Source organism: Poecilia latipinna, unplaced genomic scaffold (genome assembly GCF_001443285.1).
Source record: "Poecilia latipinna isolate Pla-1442-1.1 unplaced genomic scaffold, P_latipinna-1.0 Scaffold453, whole genome shotgun sequence".
In the NCBI taxonomy this organism is placed as follows: domain Eukaryota; kingdom Metazoa; phylum Chordata; class Actinopteri; order Cyprinodontiformes; family Poeciliidae; genus Poecilia; species Poecilia latipinna.
In genome coordinates, this window is record NW_015113069.1 from 39436 (window position 1) to 61807 (window position 22372).

At 38.8% G+C, this 22372-nt stretch overlaps 1 protein-coding gene across 2 annotated transcripts in view; it reads right to left on the minus strand.

Annotated features, from left to right (window-relative positions):
- Positions 1 to 22372, minus strand: part of tox (thymocyte selection-associated high mobility group box) — a 55533-nt gene that overhangs the window by 28359 nt on the left and 4802 nt on the right. For both annotated transcript variants that reach the window (XM_015038799.1, XM_015038798.1), the window contains exons 2-3: positions 8543 to 8608; positions 1578 to 1688 (exon numbers count right to left, since the gene is read on the minus strand). In XM_015038799.1, coding sequence (XP_014894285.1) covers positions 1578 to 1688; positions 8543 to 8608 — 177 coding nt within the window. The remainder of the gene's footprint in view (positions 1 to 1577; positions 1689 to 8542; positions 8609 to 22372) is intronic.

Consider the following 22372-nt stretch of genomic DNA (forward strand, 5'->3'; position numbering starts at 1 on the left):
AGTACCCAAAAAAATTTTAAAAAAAAAAAAAAAAAAAAAAAAAAAAAAAAAAAAAAAAAAAAACCTGGAAACGTACATATAAATCGCACAGGGCTAATAAAGCCCGCTGGTATCTCCACCGCTCTCGGTTTTCCATAAGGAAGTAGCAGAGGGTAGCAGAGGGCTGCGTCCTAATATATCTGCTGGATATATTAAGGACGCAGCCCTCCGTCTCCGAAGCCGCACCATGGTTTTGATCACGCCAAGCTTACGTGGTGCAGTGGCTCCATTTCTCCGTTTGAACACATTTCTCTAGGCTAGCATGAACAAGCACTAGTCTGTTGCTAGCATGTACTTGTTCTAAATGACAATTAGCGCATTCTTCTTCGATTTCCAATTCTGACTTCCAATGATTCACTTTCTACTAAAGAGCCCCCTGCTGGTGGAAGAAAAATACACAGAAAAGCCGCAACGTGGGGAAAAAAGTAGCGGCTTATTGTCTGAAAAATACGGTACAAACAATTCTACCACTGCTTATTTAAGTAACAAATTTTTTAACTATTTTTTTCTCACATGTTCAGCGTGAAATATTACCGCACCTACTTTAGCAGGGGTTCCAACAACTATGTTTGCATCTCTAATTGAACACCGGGACCAGTGTCTGAGTTTGTGCCGCTCAGTGTAAGATTTGAGCTATGAAAAAGCGCAGCTTCATAACATTGAAAACAACAGCAGACACAGTATGAGAGCTGCAGAGCTTTATGTTATCAGTCTGTCACTTTTGTCTCCTGAAGGCAAAGTACAAAATGTTACCACTTTAACACTTCTGTCACCTGCAGGCAAACAATGTTAAAGTGGAACTTTTTCTCTCTCTCTCTTAAGCCTGACGGCTCTCTTCCTGCTAAGCTACAGTCATTAATGCAGCAAAGCCCCAACTCGAGAGGATAAATATACCTACGCAGAAATAATATTTAACTGATGGCTGCAAAATATTTTATTTACTGCATTTCTTAGCCTTCCATTTTTAGATTGAAATTTAAATCTTATCTATTCAGCAGGGAGATGGCGCAGGATGAAATTCAAGGTACAACAAAGCTCACTGCTCAGTCTAGACTATGCAGACTGTGTAAAAGGCTTTTGTCTTCAAAGTGACGCCTACATAAAATCTAAAACTTTACGCAAGTTGGAGCCAGATAAAAGTTAGCTGTGACTGACACTGAAAAAAAGTAGGTGAGAGGAAAGTTTCTTGAAAGTCTACCTGATTTCCTGTGCAGCCGCATTGTGGATGGCGTAGGTTTCGACGTGATATAAAACATAAAATAAAAAAGATTATATCTGGATTTTCGCAGTATTTTCATGACTAAACTCCAACTAGAACAAAACTTCAGAAACAGAATCGCGCGCCAGATTTTGCAGACGTAATGTTGGTGATGCAATCAGTCTTCCATTAAGTCCTAAACTTTTGCTGCTTTAACTTTTTATTCCCCCAAAATGATTGCAGTTTGATTAAATCCGCAGGTTCAGAGCTGTATTTTTATGTTTGTGCGTGTGTGCGTGTGTGTGTGTGTGTCCGTGTCTGTGTGTGTGTGGGCATTCACCCAGGGCAGACGGTGGCTGTCGGCCATGTGCAGGTCCCTCCTCCACTGCTGCGATGTCGGGTTCGGAGGCGTCGCCTTGCTGAGCGGGTGAGGGGGCTGCGGCACACGAAACTGTAGGAAGAATCACAAAGACCAACAAAGACCCAAGAGGGCCCAGGGTCAGGGGAGAGGCCAGGGGTCAAACACAAAGGTCATGAAGAGGAGTAAAGAGGAGACACATTTCGCATGCAAAGCGCAAACACACACACACACACACCAAGACACACACGGTCTCCTATTAAAAGATGGATAATATCGGCTTTAAATCTGCGCTAACAGCTCTGAGACTGTCAGAGGATGTAAACAAGCAGCTAATCCCTGAATGATATTACATACAGCTGCAGAAAGAGAAAACAGAAACAAGACCACAACAAACCAATCACTCAGGCTGCCATGAATGAGAGTGTGTTGTGATCTCACAATCATTGCACTGCACATCACTTCCTTTGATGCTGCTGATGATTTCCTATTTGATGCGATCAAATGAGTGAACATATCTGATCTGTCTACAGTTTAGTTTTAAAATGAGACGCATTCTGCTGTTCTACAGCAGCCATGCCCCTAAACTTATTGAGATTTGGTCACTTTACAACTACAGACTTCACAGAAATGTAATGTAACTTATTATTTTTGCTACATTGTGTCCAGCTGCCTTCAGAAGTCACTTTATCATCAAACAGAGTCCACCTTTGTGTAATTTAATCTCATTTAATCTCGTGTAAATCCCGCTGCTCTGTGACGGACTCTCTGGACGTCGGTACATGTGGTGGCAGCATGATACTGCGGGGATTGTGTATCTGTAGCACAGACAGGGAATCTGAGAAGAAATATATTAGAGGTTGCAAAAGACATGAGACTTGAGCGGAAGTGGCCTAGTCAAATTCCAGACTTGTATCCAATTAAGAATCAGGAAATGTATCATTTTCTTTTCATTTCTCATTTATGCATCACTTTGTGTTGATTTCTTAGATGAAAAGCCACTAAAAGACATTGATGTTTGTGGCTGTAACGTAATAAAATGTGAAAAAGGCTCTATATTGAAAAGTCCTTGGCTGATTAATGTTTTCTAAATGACATTCAGTCAGTAAAGTTCATTACAACAGACCTTGCCTTTGATTTTTACAAAATTGCAAACAGATGCTTTTTTAAAAAAAAGAAAAAAAAGAAAGAAAAAACAGCAGAACTGGAAATCTATAAGTTACGATGCCTTGGGTTCCCCCATATACTCTGATTTAGGGTTTTTATTCTTTGCTTATAACCGAGTCAAGTTTTATTTGCAAAGCAGATTTAAGCAAGAAGGCATTCAGCTCATTCAGAGTTAAGTTTCAGTTTTTCTGTTTTAGAGGCATCCACTTTTAGAAAACCTGATTTTAATACTGACACATAAACCGTTAGAATATCCACATCGAAATGGAGAAAATGGTGGAAAATGTGAAATTGAGCCTTAATGATGTGTACAATGACTAAAATATAAAGGTCAAGGTGACTGAACATCTTTTTTCCTTTGAAAAGGTTCATGATTGCGAACCACAGGAACTCCCCTGCACACGTGCAGCAAGTCATTTACAGATCCTGTTCCTCACTTCACTTTACCTATAAAGTAACATGTTACTTCAGCGGGGTCAAGCTCACAGAAAAAAAAAACTTCTTAAATTGTTAACAGAGAAGAATAAAAGCTAAATGTTTAAAAAGTATACTATATTTTAGTATACTGCAAGTATAAATGAAGATTCAATGGTCTTTAGCAAATGTCGCAGGAAGACAATATTTAGATCTTGCTATGTTTTTACAGAATTCTCTGCATCTTCTGTACTTCAAAAAATGATAATAATCTAAAAACCCGCATGATATGGTAAGACTGAACTAAATTGTAACTCTCACATTGTAATAAAGGGATGAAATTTGACTAAAATAACTCATTGTTCCTCTCTCTGCTTTTCTTTCTTAACAGTGGCTGTCCTCTTTCTGTCTGCAGCCTCTGTATTTCAGCTCTGACACAGTTACATCTCTCCTTGCTGCATTAACGGGTAATAAAATGACAAACACTCGGCTCAGGCCAGACTCAAATCGAGCTCATTCTTCCTAACAACCTCTGACTTTATGGAAGAAACGGTACTTCAGTAATAAAGCCATAAATTCTCATTCCCCTCACTGCTCCCCATCTTCTTACTGAACAACACCATGAATAAAACATCAAATCATTCGGTTTCTGTGCCGCACAATATTCTCTATATGCTTCTCTATGAATAATGTAGTGGCGGGGCTTATTAATATGGGCTTTTCCTCGGCGGTGAGGTAATTCTGCGCTAACAAACAAACGTCGTATGAGCTCTGATGTTTGGCCGCTGGAAGCTGCAATGTGAGCGCAGGTTACATTCGCAGCCGCCTGCAAACGGCTGGCTGCACGGTGCAGCTCAGGGCTGTTGCCAAGTAATCTAACAGCAGCTGAGCTTTTCTGTGTCTGTCATCCCACAACAACTGCGACAACGGCAGCATACATCTACAACGGCCTGCGCACTTATTGCCACTCCTGGAAAAGACGTGTAAAAAAATAAATAAATAAGTCTAACAATTTCCATGTTGGGTCGCAGTAGCATCGTCTCATAATGAGGAAATCTGCAGCAGGTTTCAAACTGAGGGATTTCCCGACTGCGTGTGATTAATGCAAGATAAACATGAGTCCTCATCCAGATGCGGTTGGCGTTATTACAATTGTTTTAAATATTTGCAGTATTATTGTTGTTACGAGTGAGTAGCTGCCATCCTGTAGCCAATTTACTACCTCTAAAAAATTTTTAAGTGTAATAAAGAGATCATTTAGAGTCTAGTTTTGGGACATTGTGCAGCTGGAGACATTTTTACTCTTCCCTTTTTCCTTTCAGACGGTTGTTATGATGCAAAACCATGGTAACGTCTCAACGACGCAAATAATATCTGAACTGCGACCCCAAATCACACAGGAGTCGAAAAGGAGGAGGAGGAGGAAGTCCGTGTTAGGTTGGGCATTCGTTGCACCGTTTATCATTTATGACAAGAATTTTGATTTATCGTAGGATTTATTCATTTCAATCAATAATGTAAAAAAAAAAAAACACAACACAAAACTAACAGTGTCATCATCTGAACTTATATTTTTACTATTTCAAGTCCATTTAAAATGGGAATGTTTTAACAATATTTCTGTTTGTGGTGCAATGAATGCTGTGCCATTTAGTTACCTAAAAAAGTCGTAATAAGTAGTTTTTTAATCATCTTATTTTTTTTATCACAATAGCACCACAAAATATTGCAATAAAATTCTAAGTCCATATCACCCACCTCCAGTTCATACAGAAACGAGAACAAAGTCTCTCTGCCTGGCTTTCTAACTATAAGGCTGGACAGAGACTTAAAGAGAAGCGGCAAAAGCAAATGAGGTGGATTAGCAGTGCTGACCACCAGCTGATGGTGTCATCCAGAAGATGTCAGGTAGCAACAGCGTCTTCAGTCAAAGTTCAGTCAGAGGCTGACATGAGTGACAACAATGTTTAGTAAAATATTCTTGAATTGAACTGAAGACCAAAACACATCTGGAAACGTGAATGGTATGTGCTCTTGTCTTTCCCATTTTGAAAAGTGGCAAAAAAAATTTTACCTCAATGAATCTTATTTCTACCGAATGGAAATATGAAGATTTGATGTTCAGAGAATAAATTAAAAATTATTTTGCCACATTTAATTCAGAGCTGTTAGAAGAGCCAATGTATGAACCAACCACTGATTAACAAAAGTAACTTTACGTGCTGCAATAGTAGATTCATTTATTCAAGGTTTTTCTTTTTTTTTTATTACACAGAGTGCAGCAAAATGTGGATGCTGCTGTAGCTTTATGCCATGAAGGCTGCGTTTTTCTAATGGAAATTTCCATCCATCTTCCTTGAGCAGTTCATTATCATAAATTTCACAATATATCTGATTATTGGGGCTTATAGCAGCACCTGCTACTGTTACTGGCTCAGTTTATTATTCAATTAATTTTCAGATCAGTTTGTCATGCGATTTTGTTTTACAGAGTTTCTGAAAGTGACTTTTTCGCACCAATTTACTCTCAAAAGCAATTCGTTTTCTAAGATACGAGAGAAAAGAAAAACAAGCTTTTGACAGAGAATCTCACTCTTCAGGTAGAGAGATGTGCACACACATTCATAAATTCAAAACGGGCATTTAGTGTGTTTGAATTGCTTTCGGTGTTTAAGTGTTTACCCTCAATAATCTAATAAAATTAAATACTTCTACAAGCCTCAGCCAAGGTGATAATTTTAACTTTTGTGGCGCATTGTAGCGACGTCAGATTGTGGTTTCTCGACACAAGATACAGATACCGCTTCTTTCATGTGGAAAAAGACTTTTTTTTTTCTTTTTACACGCCGCTTTTAAAAATACCAGTCTTGCCATGTGCTGCGTTCAACTCAAAGCGTGATGCGTTTTAAATCTAGACTGTGCACCCCCACCCGTTCAAATTCGCCCTGATCCTGCTGGTTCTTTGCGGCACAAAACTGAGCTATTCCAAAACTGCGTGGTTGGTCAATCAGCAGAGTCTACGGCTCAGAAAACACCGATGAGCCGCTTCAGTGACTCAGTAACATCCAAACTTAAACGAGGACATCACTCCTCATGTGCGAGTTCTTTATCTATTTTTCTGACGTGTCCACAGAGGATCTGCGTCTGAGTCCTTTTTAAAGACACTATCCAGCGGGGAACTCAACAGAGATACGAAGGGTCTTTTTAAAAGTCTAAATTTTAGCCATTTCTCAGTCGATACGCCCGTGGTGTTGCTCGGCAGTCACACGGCAGCGCAGCGGCTCGCTCTCGGTGAAGGAAACAAGAGAGGTTAGAAATCGAAGCGCACCGCTTTGCTTCAGGTGCCTCTGCCCGGGTGGAGTAAGTGATATTGATTCATACCGCAGAATGGGGAGGAAATTTGTTTATTGTAACTGGAAATAAGACCGAAAATAGCTAGAAGGGGAACTCTGAGGAGACAGGACGCCTCATCGTTCTTCGAGAAACAAAACTACACCGCAGACTAATCAAGATGTGGATTAATCTGATTAAGAATATTTACACAAATGATGCGCTAATGATGTTTTTTTGTTTAATTTCAAACAGGTGTAACCTGCACACTCTTCTGTAAAGCGGATAGTGTCAGTTATCGGGACTGAATGCAGCTCCTCTACAAATACTTTAAAATTTAACAGCATTAAATGATGACAAAGGACAGAAACTGAGCTCACATCAGATTCCTGGTTTATGTTGATTTTAACGTCCTTTTTGTGGCTTATAAGTTATTACTAGTCATTGCCTGGCATGTCTACAGGATTAGCTCTCATTGTAGAAGCAATCTTGTTCTCTGAGTTCTTCTACTAAACTAAAAAGTGAGAAGAAAAACATGTGGTGAGGCGTTATTTTCATATTACAGCTCATGGAACTTTATCTTACATTAATATCTGTGGTTTTTTTCCACTTTCAAAGAGAATTTGCATTGATTCTTTCCTTCTCTTTTCATTTCTTTTTGCGAGAAGGATTTTAAAACATATTATTTTAAGAAATTAATTACGTGTTTACCTCATTAGTGTTTTGCTTTTGTTGATGTTTGGTTTTTGTTCTTTTTTTATCTTATGCAAATAGTCCGGCGTTGCCCTAGTTGAGTCTGAAAAGAGTCCGAAGAATAATCGATTCAGTGAGAATAGCTGCAGGGGATTCTTTGTCTCTCCAACTGAGGCTGGATTCTGAAACTTGAAAATTTCCATGACTTACTGACGAATTATGTTTTCCATTCTGCACAAACCGAAGCGGAAAAACAAGTTTACAAATTGTTGGTTCTGTCATAATTCTCTGATGCGATTTGGAAGACGGGAAAGAGAAGTAAACCAGATATATGCTTTTAATGAAATATTACAAAATCATTAATCATTCATTTTGTGCAAACCTGCAGTAACTTTGGGGATTAATACAGCTTAAAGAATAAAGCTACTATTTCTTAAGCCATGCATTTGCTCATAAGATGATAGGATACAGAATTAATTTCAGTTTCAAACTTCAGATCACCTCACTACAAATTATCAAAAATATTTCATCATAGAAGCACACATACTGTAGATCTGATGGTCTAATTCATTTTTTTATGGAAACAGTACTTTGTACTGTTTTATTTTGTTGTATTTTAACATAGTCGACCAATAAACAGCTATTAGAAAATCATAATGTGAAACGTTTCGTTTCATCAGCGCTAGGCACAATGTCGCATCTCACTTCAGTGCTTTCTGGTTCCAGGTTAGGGAAACCAGTGGGACTTGCTAATCGATGTGGTGCTAATTACTGGAGGCAATGCGAGCCAATAATGTAATTATTACCTTTTTCTAAAATCAAAAACTAAAAGGAAAAACAGTCATAGAGAGGATGCCCGGTACTGTTTGCACTGCTGTCAGAAGTGGCTATAAACACATCATATTTGCAACTTTTACGACTGCCGACAATCCTAGTCGAGTTTTGACTTCAAGGGAAATTGCTGTTGTTAAAGTTTGACTGGAAGCTCAGAAAATCCAGCTTTGGGTTATGAAACAGTTACTGCAACATTTTGGGTAATTTATTTTCTACAGATAAAAAAGAAAACCATAAAAATTGTTTAGGAAAAACTAGTTTGATGCAGAAAAGTTTTCATGTGTATCTAACCACCAATCCGTTGTAATCTGCGCGTGTACAATCAACCTGTGTGGCCAAAACACGTTCCAACCAGGCGGCCCCTCCTAAATCCAGTCCTGCTGGGGGTTGTTTAAAAAATTTCCCACCAGTAACTCAGGAAAGATACTGACGCAGCTTAAACCAGACGCACACCTTCCGGGGGTCACGCTTTGACACAGCCGTGCGCGGCGTCACAGACGCCAACTAACCTGATTGGTGGAGGTGAAGTCGAGGCCTGCCTCTGGCATACCCAGGAACATGGTGTCCCCGTCCAGCTGGAGAGAACAAAAGCAAGAGAAACAATGTCAACAAACTGAAAAATCAAACACAGCAAACAGAGAGCAGCCAGCCTCCAGTGAGACGGAGGTAACAGATTAACTGGCAAGCAGTCAGAACCATTTTCTGTCTTTCTTCTCCTTCTGACGCCGAAGGCCCTCTTGTAGTCCGTCTGTGTGTGTTTAAAAAGGTTAGTTTTATAAAATAGATTTCGTTTTTCCAACAAATTTAACTGATGAACAAAAACCCCACAAAGGAGAGCGAAGCAGTACATAAAGTGCTCAATAAATTGTACATCTAGTTGAACCAAAAATCTCTTATCAAACAAAAAGACTTTTAAGTTTCACACCAGTCCTAGTTTGTCTGACCGACGGCGTCTTGTTTAAAGGAGTTAAGTCAACTAGCTGGTAATTTAAAATAAGATAATGTTTTTATTTTCCAACGAGTCAAACATGAAAACATATTTGTTATAACTTACAAGGGACATTTTTCTTAGTGTAGAGCATGACCTTTACCAAACTTCCTCTATTACCAGAACCACACTTCCTCCTTCCTTTTCATTTGTTTTAACTTGTCCAAAGGTATTAATGTCATGTGTTACACACATTTAATGTCAGCTCATTAAGAGGAGTTAATGAACATAGTAGAGGAGTGTTTTAAACTAGACATTCATTTCAGCTTTTCTTTTTTTTTTTACCTCTGAAAACATTACATTTCAGAAACGTGGAATTTATTGAAACAGCAACCCGACTGTGTTTGTTTAAAATACAAAACGAGAAGTCAAAGTCTAATCAAAAAAATGTAACTTCAATATAACCAGTTTCTACCAGCACTGCTTTAAAAGACACCAAATGCCACAATCTATAAGCAGCAGTGTTGCATTTATTGATTTTTACTCTTGAAGCCTAACTTCCAACCCAAAGAGAGACCAAACAAATCCATATTTGCATGCTGAGCCAAATTCAAATAATTCGCGGTATCCTGGGTACATAATCATTGTTTCAGTTGACAAACACAAGAGGAACATTTGAACAGGTGGGCAGAAGCAAAGCACTGACTTGTGTACACACACACACACACACACACACACACACACACATTAAGGTGGACAGACAGGTGTAGCTGCCCTATCCATTCGCCAGCTGTTGGGTATTATGCAAACGAGGTGTAGAATTACAGAGCAAACAGAAAGCCAAAAGGAACAAACAGACACTGTGATGGACAGGATGTTGGTTTGGAGCATTTACAGTTAAGTTTTAGCGCTCTACGCAGAACAGTTTCACATATCAATACAATAACAACAATAAGAGGAAGACGCACATTTTCCATCCCTCTGAATCATTCTGCTCTCAGCGAGAACATCTACACAGAGAGGGGAGGGAGGAGAGCGTCTGACCTCAGTGTTGAATAACTTTCCTCCATTCACTAACAGAGCCGGTCACACAAGACTTCTAGCAGAAGTTCACACAAACCTAGAGGAAGAACAAAACACTAAGAAATCCTGAGTAAATAAAGTCTCCTTGCAATAAAATCTATGGCCCACATACATGCTTTCAGAAATGCCAAGAAAGACCAAATATTTGATATTTCTAAGTCCTAATTTCACACCACTTTTAAGTCCAAAATGTTCCAGTTATTTGGAGCTTTTATTTACATTCCAGGTTGCAGCGTGGCAACATTTTTAATGTTTTCAAAATGACAGACAATATCCAGCAATATTAGATTTCAATTTGTGTTGTTGGTCTCTTTCTGAAACACAAAAAACTAAACAGCACACAGTCGCCGATGTTACAATACTCTCCCTCTCCACATGCCATCAGAAATACCAAATGCTGAGCTTTCAAGGATTATTCTGTTATTTTAAATCTAAACTTGAACAATACCTTCAGTAGATCACTACTTATATTTATTTTTTTAAAATAGCCATGATTATACTCTGCTTCTCGTATCTTTACATTTCATCTTACACTGTGTTGTAAACTAGGACTAATCATGACGAACTACTCTGACTGCAGAACTCCTCAGTAAACTCAAGCTCTCAATCCCAGTCGTATATTTGGTTAGACTTGTTGCTGTTAAAGTCAGAAACAGTTTTGAGAAGCATCCAAATTAGTTTTTATTATTTTTGTTCCCCAGTATCTGCTTCAAATACTCACTGTTAAGGTTTTGTGAATCCAAAGCAGGAAGATATTAACACTGCATACTTATACTTTATTTGTATCATCATCCCGGTTTGCCCTCATTTAATCGCATGTTTTCTTGATATCATGCAGCTCTGCTGTAAACCATCTTTGACTTTTATAAATGCTGTGTTGGGGATTGACGTTTTCCTTTTATAGGCCAATATGAGATTCACACGGACTGATCATGCACTACTGTATTTTACAGTAAAATAGTATTTAATGAAAAACTTTGAACAAAAAAGACTATGACATAACTCCTTATTGGTTAACACAAGGATGACAATTGAGTATAGATTGTAAAATCTGCTTCTAGTTAAAGTTTTAAAACGTGATGGTGGATTTATCATCATAAAGGAAACAAGACAGATTTCTTTCATCGGGAGAATATGATGGAAATGTTTGTTTTTATTGTTTGTTTTTTTTTTGTGGTTTTGAAACAAATTTTGAAACTCGGCATGCCTCGACACCAGTAAGCGGCTCGTGTCTGATCAATTTTTTTTCCTCCCGCCTCATTTCCTGTGTAAGAATGTTACAGAGCTGGTAACAGAATGTGCTCAGAAAGAACCTTCAGTCCAGTAAGACCAGCAAGAGCACAAGCCCAAAGCTTCTTCAGAACCAGTTAAACCTGCTTCTGATCGGGGCCAAAGGTCAACCTGGAAAACAAGAACAAGGAACCTGACTGGAAGTCAGAATATATGTTCGCTTTTTGGGGACACACTGGACCAGAATCAGCAAACATGCGTGAAGCTCTTGCAATAAACGTTAAAAGGTCAGATATGGTTCTGAGCAGAAAAAAAAAAAAAAAAAAACGAACAAGCAGCATTTACTTCTTCCTTTCAAACAACACAGACAGAGGGAAACTCATGAACTTGAACTATACACTTAATCACATTCAATTATGTAATTTCCCTAAATGTATTGGTGAAGAAAAACAGAAGCAGTTTCAGAGTCCCTTAATCAGATTGTATCAGGGCGCAGTTAGATTCATTTGCACAGAGTAAACAAAATGGAAATGTGTTTGTGTAATCCCAGGGACAAATATAGGTCTCAACTCACAGTAAGAACGGTCAGAGGAGAGGAGAGCAGAAAGAATGGGGACAGAGGCAAAAAAAAAAAAAAAAAGGCCAGAAGAGAGAAACAGTGATGATTTCTTTTCAGTGAGCGCTCAGTGAGTGGAACCTATTACGTTCCTCATTAACTCAGAGGGACACGAGGACAGAGATGGATCTCAGTAGCTGTCACTTCCTTTAACTTTACATCTGCCTGCTCCACACTTTTGTTCGAACGACGAATCTAAAACCAGCACCGGTTTAAATATTAAAAGCTTTTTTTAACGTCGAAGCCTCACCGCTGTATGTCTTCTGTCATATCAGTTGAGTAAATGTTTTTCTCAAAGCGCGTAGTTGGAAGTGCTTGGCACCAGTCCTGCTTTAAAAAAAAAAAAAAAAAATGGAAAAATGCTGTTTTAATAAAGTGTAGACATTGCTTTCATTTTGGACTCTATATCTTTTATTGTTTTAAGTTTATGTGTGATGGGATTAGACGAGTTCTGTACTGTCTTCTGTCTGCCTCTCTCGTCCATAAAAGACATTTCCTGACAGACTATTTGGAGAAGTGAATCAAGTCTGTTTTACATTAACACGACACCTACTGACAATCTGTGACGCCTCAAGATTTCAAAAGTAACACTAGTTGTGTTAACTAGACGCAAGTCTTTGACTTTAAACACAATAAAACACAACTGCAACGAATCCCCGCCTCCATTTGTGGATTTTCCTGCGGAACATGGCTCCAAATTATTTGAGAAAAATTCATGATTTTTTGAATATATCTAAAATATTCAGTAGCAAATGCACTAGCCCCAATGCTACATGGCTACAGGCAAAGCAGTCAGTCTAGGAGCACCATTGGCCTGACTGGCTCTTCCTCTAGCCGTTAGCTTCTGTGGCTGTGCTAAAGCATTAACATGCATATTAATATTTGGTGTTTGAACTATTAGAACATAAATGGTCGTAGAGAAACTCACTAGTATGTGTGGAATTATCTAAATTTTAACTTCAACAGATGCTAAAACCTAAACTAATATTTAGTGGGAGCTTCACCCTATTCAGATTACTGTAATTCTGGCTAAGATATCAATTTCCATTTATTTAGAGAAGATGCTAATATCCCTAAACCTCCTTCCCTCACTGCTTTCCCTCGAAGCTGAAAGTCGGGTCTCTTCTTTCCCCCCACTTGCTTTCCCAGCCTCTGACAAACTCATTAATCCCATTTGTCACCTAAACGTACTCACATCCACAGTCACAGCAACGATTAAAAAGTTTAAAACAACTAAAGTTGTGACAATCAACCCTGGACACAAACACGAAGTTCAGTTCAGCTAGCAGAGACGCACAGAAACCAAAACGGCAGAGGAGGCAAAAAGAAAGAAAGAAAAGAAAAAATTCCACATCGGCTTTCTCCAACGTTTTGCACAAAATGGTGCGATTGTGCAGTAGCTTAGCTGTGGTCCAGTGAATACTTGGGAATTTCTTTCGGTGTCATTTGTGGAACAAAGCCTTTTCACATGGAAACATGATGTTGTTTTAAAATCCTATGCAAACATATTATCAACAGTGATGCAAAATCGTAACCTTTAGGCCTCCATGAGAACACGGACATTTTCCAGCCGGACAATGTTTTACTTTGTTTTAAATTTAAAATGAGGCAGCAGGTCAGAACTGAAGCAGCATTTTAGCTCGATTTTGAGCATGCGGTGGTTTTTCAATGAAAACACGTGGCTTTGGGTGTTGTTCATTGCATATGATTCACGAAAGAGCAACTTTTTTATCAGTACTTACTTTGTATCAAATCTTTGAGCAAGAGGACTAAAAAAAGATTGCCCGTGTTTTGTAGTAAACCCGAATTACCTCTCCGCTCTCCCTCCCCATGCCCATCTCTTTCTCTCCCTCTCATATCTCTGCAGCTCACTCTCCATTTCTGTGTGTGTACGTCTGTATTTGTGTGGGTAAAGCAAAGGTTTGAATAACAAGCAGCCCGCTAAGTGGGTCAGGGTCGGAGGAAGGGGGAGAAAGAAGGGGGAGAGAGAGAGACTATTAGGATGACAGACAAGGACAAAGGGGGGAAAAAGAGAGGAATACTGCGTATCAAGGAAAAGAGGAGAGAGAGAGCAGAAAAAGGAGGAGCCGCTGAGAAATGGAATGTGCAGTGAGAGAGAGATGGAGAAAGAGGTAAAGGGCGACTTTATGTGAGCAGAGTGAAACAGAGTGAGACGATAGGATAAAAATGGAAAGAGTGTGATTTTACTCCATTTCCCAGAAACAAGACTGCGGTCTGGTTACCTCTTGAGCTAAATCAGGGTACTCATAAAAGCTTTTAGAAAGAAGAAGAAGAAGAAGAAAAAAAAGAAAAAACAAATTAACGGACATATTATTCCATCAGAAAATGTTTCTATGCGGCCTCGCAGCTGAAAACGTCTTCTTTAAAAGCACAAAAACAGACAATTAGAAGCTTGAAATCAATGAAGCTTGTTAAGTGACTTTGCAACATGTCTATCATGATCAAATGTCTTATGCGGGCGAGAATATTTGCAACTTCCTTCTGCACCAGAGTGAAAACTGTGACATGTGTCCAAAATGCCCCGTTACTTTCAGCACTTTAAAGGTTTAGGTCATGTGTGGGTCCGGGATCGGTGGATTTCCTCTGACACTGAGTCGACCGAGGGGGGAAACAAATCAACACAGAAGACTGCACATTGAGAAATAGATGGAGAAAAAAAAAAAAGAGTCATGAGTGGCTTTGTGAGTGTGGAAAAGGCAGATTCACCCAGCAGTGGTAGTTCAGTTCAGCAACTGTTTATCTGTCTTATCTGTGTCACCCTGACAACAATATAAACATGGTTTTATTGGCTAAATGTATCCACCCTGGCTGTAAATCTAGATTGGATGTGCGTGGGCAAACACTTTTCTGTATGTGCAGAGGGGAGGGGGGGGGAAAACGACATTTCTTAAAACGGAGCTTTAATCATGAGTTTAATTGTTTTTGAGCTAACGAAGTGGTTCGCATTTCAACAGTGTGTTTACAGTGAAGGCCAGTCTAATTTAGTTTTTGCCTCTCGCAGTATGACAAGTCTGTGTGATTTCCTCCCAACCCCCGGCCGTGTAAATTAAAGCATAATGTTTATTATGGCCGATAAAGGTTTGTTTAGTTTCTGTGACAGCTTAAAGATCTTCTCTTATGCCACAATTAATCATCGACTCAGATCACAAATATGTTCAAATGGAAAACACACTCATATTGCTACTCAAGCCAGTATTTTACCAATTTACGTCATACAGTTTTCTCCCATTAAGAGGAGGAAGACTGTAATCTGTTAGCAAAAGATGAAAGATTGTTGCTTGTGTTTGCTTAATTTTGGCTGTTTTATTAGCTAGGGGTGGGACAGAGGCAATCTGGTATTGTTTTTGGACAATTCTTGGACTGGATGTCAGGCTGGTGGCACTGATCCAGTCTCAGTGGTTCTGTGTTGCCCCAAGTGACCTAAAGCCTATATATATATATATATATATTGCATCTGTCCCAAGAAAATGGCTGGAGCCTTTATTGGCTGTTTCTCAACTTATCAGAAACACAACAATACAATCCTAGTCTTATCAGAGATAAGTATCCTGGGCGCTACCAGGAAATGCTCTTCGGTGTGGATGCTGTTACTTAAAAAAGGGGGGTGAAGTGAAGTGAAGTGAAAAATGAACTTTTTCAGTATATGTGGTTCATTCAGGCTGTGAGAGACCACGACCTTTCATTAGATAACAGGAAGGATGAGCGTATATAACTGGATAACGCGAGAGCGTATCTTTTTGAACTTTTAGCCTCCGTCTTGGAAAATGCTGAATTTGGGAATCTCAGTGGCACGCAGAGAAAAAATACCTCCCAACTACTTTGAGTTAATCAACTTGTAAAGCCCCTCATCTCGCAACGTGCGCTCCAGCTCCCGAAGAATGTGTGTTTATCAAACCTGTTGAGCTGCGGTGCTCCAGATGTGCTTTTCCCCCCTCACAGTTAAGGTCAGGATTCACATTCACTACTGAATACACCTGAAGCAGCTGTTCAGGTGCTAGCCTCGCCAAACATGCTAATCGCTAAAATAAGATGCTAAAGATTTGGCTTGAAGTGTCAAATCTGTTGTGTTTATTTTAAAATATTATCAAAATGCTACTGTCACAGCGCTGTGCAAAGTAATTGGAATAAACTAAAATCAGTATAACAAAAAGCCTGAGATCAGAAATGATCTACAAATTAAAAAGAAAACACGTGAGACTCTTATACATGGTATTTAAACAATATTTCAAATGTTTTTTTTTTTTAAATAAATAAGTAATTTTGACAGATTTACAAGGTTACTTCTGTTTTGTGTGTGGACCAAGCAGACAATACCTGCTGGCTGCAGAGGTGAGAAGTCTCTGCATGGTCTTCTTTGGAAATAGTTTAGTGTAAAGATAAAGAAAACTGACTAAATCTATTTGCTATCTATGTTGAAAATATCTGGAACTTTTAAAGTTGTTCCTTTAAGTTGCTTTACTTTATTTGATGAACCTTTAAACTTATAAGGGAAATATATCAAATTTGGAAATGTTGGCAGCTTGTTGGAAGTTTTTGACACACAAAAAACACACAAAAGACACAAAAAGTGTAGCCTGTTTTCGCCGGATGGAGGATTCAATCTTCAGAGATCACACAACAGGAAAACAAATGAGCACAACATCCATATTTTCAAAATAACTCACCAAGACACACTACATCTTCTCAAGATCATGGCTATATCAATGAATATATGGGTATATTCATAGATATATATGCTGTCAAAATTCAAAATTTATGGCCATGCATGCACAAAATGTGCATTTCATCCTAAATCCCAAAGTGTATTAAGTCATGTTCTCTCGCTCAGGTCATAGCAGGAGCGACGGCCAAGGCAGACAAAGTGAGAGAGCAATGGACAGTGGAAGAATCTTTTTTTTTTTTTTAAGTATGAGAACTGTAGCATGTCATATAACAATCTTTGTTCTTTTTATTACTGGCTTTATTGAACAATCTTGCAGCTCTCACACCCATGCCATATAAAAAAATGGCCACTCTTTGCAGAAGGTGAATTCCTATGATCATCCAGTAATTTTGTTTTAGCTGTTTTACCAACATTTTCACCCCCAATGAAGTCATACCAACATTTAACGTTCTGAAGTCTGAGTGTCCCCCTCTCCATTTCTAACCCGACAGACTGCAGCTCAGATTTAGCAACTCTACAACTAAGAAGGATGTGAACAGGAAGAAAGCTTAATCTGTAATTATTAACACTTTAAGCACATTTGATTTCTTGTTATCAGAGGAGCGGGTCAGAATCCAAATAAACAGTATCAGAGAAAATCTAATGCTAGTTTTAGAAGGATTTGTCTTGGGCAAAACAGAATCACCTATTGTTTTGCACAAGACAAAGAAAACATTGGCACAGGAATCATCTTAACAGGAAAACTTCCACACCAATGAAATGCGCGTTTAACTGATATGGTATCATTATTTGAACAAGATAAGCTAACCTGATGTCTTCTGGGTAGATTGTGGTCATCATATCTTTTTGAAAACAAAAAGTACAGGTCAGCTTATTCCTCAAAGTAAGCTGTGCATTCTTCCAATAGTTCGTCACTTGAAACGTTCAAGCTCAAAGAGTCTGAAATATGCCTCTTGCAAGAGCATAAAGTTTAAAATTGAAAGAAAAAACTATTTTGTTTTTGAGGCATTTTGTGTTTGACTGTCCCAGAGGACAAGCAGATAAATCAAAGAAGTGTGAAGGATAGTTTAAAGTCCCAAATAGCTTAAAGGGCAAAAGGAAACAGGGAAACAGGCACAACTTTACAAACTCAAACTGTGACAATGTTGTTTCAATCTATCCACAGCAATTAGCACTTCGCTACAACAGCTATGATGGCATGATTGAGAACAAAAGCCGAGTGCTAGAGGAAATCGGGCTCCAACTATTTCCGAATAACGACGCTGGAACTGATCCAATCTTGTCCGCCACAAGTTAATTGAGCCAAGTCATTGTCACAAATACGGCGCACACAAACACAGAACAATGCGGAGATGATTGCAGCATGTGATTTGATTGCAATATGTTTGTTTTGGAACCAAAATCCTGATAATTAGTCTCTTCTGGCAGCGCACTGTCTCCGCCCATCTGTTCCATTTGGCACCCCTCCACCAACAAGGAGCCCCTCATCGCTCCGTCCCCGAGACTTAACCAACTGAAACGCTTTCACACAAACCGGCACACAAGCAGCAGCTCTGAAGCTCTGAAAGTAAACCAATCATCAGCAAGCTGAAACGGGCGAGGGACGGGGAGACGAGTCTGGCGAGATGATTCTTTTTTTTTTTTTTCGGTGGGAGAGACTGCCAACATGGACAGACGGACGGACAGATTGACTGGTTGTGTTCTGATAGATAATTAGATAAAATGCCGGCACTCTGGCTGGATAAAAACTTAAGGAGGGTACAGCAGAAACACGAGCAAAAAGCTGTTGGGCGAGGGCCACAGCAACGATAACTGTAGGTGTACAGTACATCTTCTACAACCGATTCAGCTGAATAAATAAAAATATGACACAGGAAGCATTACGGCAGTAGAGCCAACATGAAAACACCAATTACACAACACATTTACATATTAGTGTCTGGTGCACGGCATTTTAAAAATCACTGACAAATCCATATTAATTCGTTTTTTTATAATCCTGACTGACAAAGATTGTTCCTTAAAAATGGTAATGCTTCCTTTCAGGTTTGGTGAGGAGTGCATCATTTTTTTCATTGCACAAGGGATTATCCTGTTTATGCCAAGGCTGCATGCCAGCAATCACAATATACAGTAAGTTAAGTCAGCCAACTCATGTGGAGGCAGATTTATTATTACATGAAAACACAGCGTGCTCCCCGCAGGTAAACACGAAGCGCGAGGAGGAATGGTGTGATGACGATAATGTTCTGGCACCCCCAAGGTGACTCTTGCTGGATCGACACATATTCTGCCTGTTTCAGTCTGAAGAAGCCCTCCAGTTGCTGTCAGGTTACCTTGGGCTGACAGTCCAATTGATACAATTTCCCAAATCCCTTTCAATTATTACCCTATAATTTGTTAGCTAAATTCTGCTGTGTGTGTATGCTTGTGCTTTTCTGCAAGGTGAAGTAAGGTGATTTATTTATATAGCACGTTTTCAGCAACAAGGCAATTCAAAGTGTTTTACATGAGTTAAAAGGAAATACAAACAAAATAACAAGCCAAAAGGAAAAAAGAGGAAGTTGCCCTGTGATGGTCTGGCGACCCGTCCAGGGTGTAACCCACATTTCACCAAATGATTGTTGGACATGAAATGGGTGTAGAAAGTTTTACTGGCATTTTAAAGCAGAGAAAATGATGCTAGAGTTCACCTTTTAAACTCTCTTTAACATTAAATATTAGCAATTGATGAGGACAGAAGTAGAAACGTTTAACCCAAGTTTCAGACTGTTTTCCTTGGATTGTGTAGACATTTACCTGCATTCAGAAATTCACAAAAGGCTGAAAATAAATTCAAAGTTCAACATGGTCCATGACAGAGAAGCTGTGTTTATCCTTCCTGTTATCTGCTGAAAGTATCACTCTCTCTCTCTCTTACTGCCTTAATGAGCTGCAGACACGTCTCAACATAGTAGTGATACATTTTTATTTCTAGGATCATCATTTGGCATTTGTTCTGGTAGCATCTAAATACAGTTTTTTTTAATACTAATAATAATAATACTAATAATAATAATAACAATTTGCCTGCAAAAAATATGTCCTGATCGATTTTTAAACAAATGCACCTATTGTTTGTTGTAACAAGTATCTGAGGATGTTTTCACACCTGATTGTCTGGTAGACTGAGTAAGATTGGAAAATTGCAAATTGTGTTATATTTGTCACACTGCACTGTGTCTAACAATCCAAACTCTTTGAAAAACCAGTTCACCTCCTCACCTGTGGTGGCGCTACACCAATGGCTACTGAGGGAAACGACACAAAAACCTCCAAACAAGACATGAGTGAAACTTCGGGGTTTCGCATGTTTTTGGTTTACATCAGAGTCTGATTGTGTGTTCATCAAACAAACTGGACTTTCCATGCAGACAAACTAGAGTTCGACTGAAGCGGACTAAACAGGGACGGCTGAATGCACACTGCAAGATATTGTACAATTTATACCGTTACGAATAAAGGATTGACGAAATCACGCTTTCCATCGATTAAAATCAATTCATTTGTTAAATCACAGAAATGCTAAGTGACGTAAATTGGTATATAATTTTTCAGGTGACATTAAAAATAATTTTGAAACATTTCTACAGCCCACATTTAATCCACAGACTACAAATTCCTCGTTTCTTGTGGGACGAGCTTTTCTTCTCCCCAACGTTTTATTGTAAGCGAGGAACAAGACTCCATGTTTAACTCTGAAAACAAAATTACATCCAAAAGACAAGTAGCAGAAGATGGAAAAAATGTTCTGTTGTTGCAAAACTCTGAAGTGTTTTTAATAACATAAACTATAGCTCAGTTCTTTGAAATGATTGTATAAACTATGGAACAGTGACACGGAAGAGCATAAACAACATCTGGACCCAGAAATCAAAGCTGCTCACAGGAATTTTCGGCATGATTCAGTTCAGAGCTACGTAGACCTTTTTAAGTGTCTATTCAATATATCTACGCTTCGCTGTTAATGCCACCACTACCTCCCACTGTTTTTCTTGTAAAATAACTAAAGTCTGTTGGTGTAAACTCAAAAAACAGACAGAAAACTCCACATGTTGAACAGATTGCCTTCCTTGACCATCCCACACTGCGTTCAGTTGAACATGAAAGCCTCGCCAGATACCGACGCCACAGAAGAGCTAAAACGGTAATTTGCATGATTTGAAAACACCCTTTGTCTTCGACGATGGTCATATGAAAGACCAGTGTATTTGACTTTCCCGTGACTGTTGACCCTCTCTAATTCAGACACTCCACTTTTTATTGCTGTTGCACCACTTCTCTTACACCTCACTAAACAGTGAGATCATGTAGAAATGTTTTCGGACCCGTCTGTTCTGATTCTGATGCCCTGTTCTTTCCTCAGTGTTCGCTCCTGTTCTGTATTTGCTTTAGAAATACCTCACCCAGCTTTCACAATCATTATGTTTACATTAGGCCCTCGACTTCTGCCTGTCCCTCTTCACTTCTTTTCCTACTTTCTGGGATTCCTTCTTCTTCTTCTTCTTCTTCTTCTTCTTTTATTTCCTTCCACAAGTTAAGAGCAGCTACACGTTTACATGGCTGGACTCTTCAGACATGACCTAAAGAAAATGCTTAGATTCATGATATAGCAAATGTAAAATCCATGTGTGGATTAAATATAAGGCTCTTGTGAGTCATATTCAAGATTCAATCCACCAGCAAGCAGTCAGAGCGTTTCAAAGCCTATTTCTGTTTAGACATATTTAGTTTGTGTAAACTTTTCCATAGTTAAACAATGATCAGAAATACCCAGGTGACTCCAGACCTCAGAAAACAAACAAACAAAAAGTCAGATTTGTGTGAAGAATACAATCTGCCTACTGCACACAACATGATTACAATGTCTATTGAAATTTGTCAATAAACATCAACTGGTTTCAACTATGACTACATGCTAAACAAATTATGCAAAGAAGAATAAGGAAATAAGTTGGAAAGCGCCCTGAATGGAAGCGCTCAACCACGTTATCCATATCAAAAGGTATAGTGATCATAATTACCATAATACATTCTCATAACTGTCTGTGCATGTTATTACTGTTGGGCAATTGGGCTGTACAATGTAACACAGGTTGATTAAGTATCTGCGTGTGTTAAGAACCATTTTAAATGTTGTATTTGCTGGCTATTACGCTTCATGAATTCAGAATTTGCATCTTAAAAATATTCAACCTGTTGGATGAGTCCAACTGCAGTAGATGGTCACAACTGATGGTACAAATAATGAAGCCCAAGAGGTCACAGAAAGAGCTCGAAATATCATAATGTTAAAAGAGAGCAAGACGTGAAAAAATGTGTTTAACAGTAATATTGCAATTACAGGATTTTCTAATAGCAAGCAGCTCACTGGGCTGCAGATTTAATTTTCCATTCATCTGTAGAAATATTACTAATAATTGGTATTACAGTGACTTTGTCAATTCTGACTGGATTTTGCTCATAGTTTTCCTTTAGTTAGGCGTTTTAGCTGCTACAGTTTTACCACACAAGTCCAACCATGGTGCAAGATGTGCACACATAACCTCATCGTTCAACAGCAGAGATCATCATTTCCTTCCTGATTCCCGAGCTCAAGTTTTAGATTCAATTAACTGTTTTCTCAGGACATTTTATAGCACCTAGTTTTGGTTCTACTGGCTATCTGGGCCAGTTAAGTTTGATAAAAAACTAAACAATAGTTTTTTATCAAAATGTTTCTGAGCCACATCCTGCTTGTAGATTGGTTTCATTTGAGT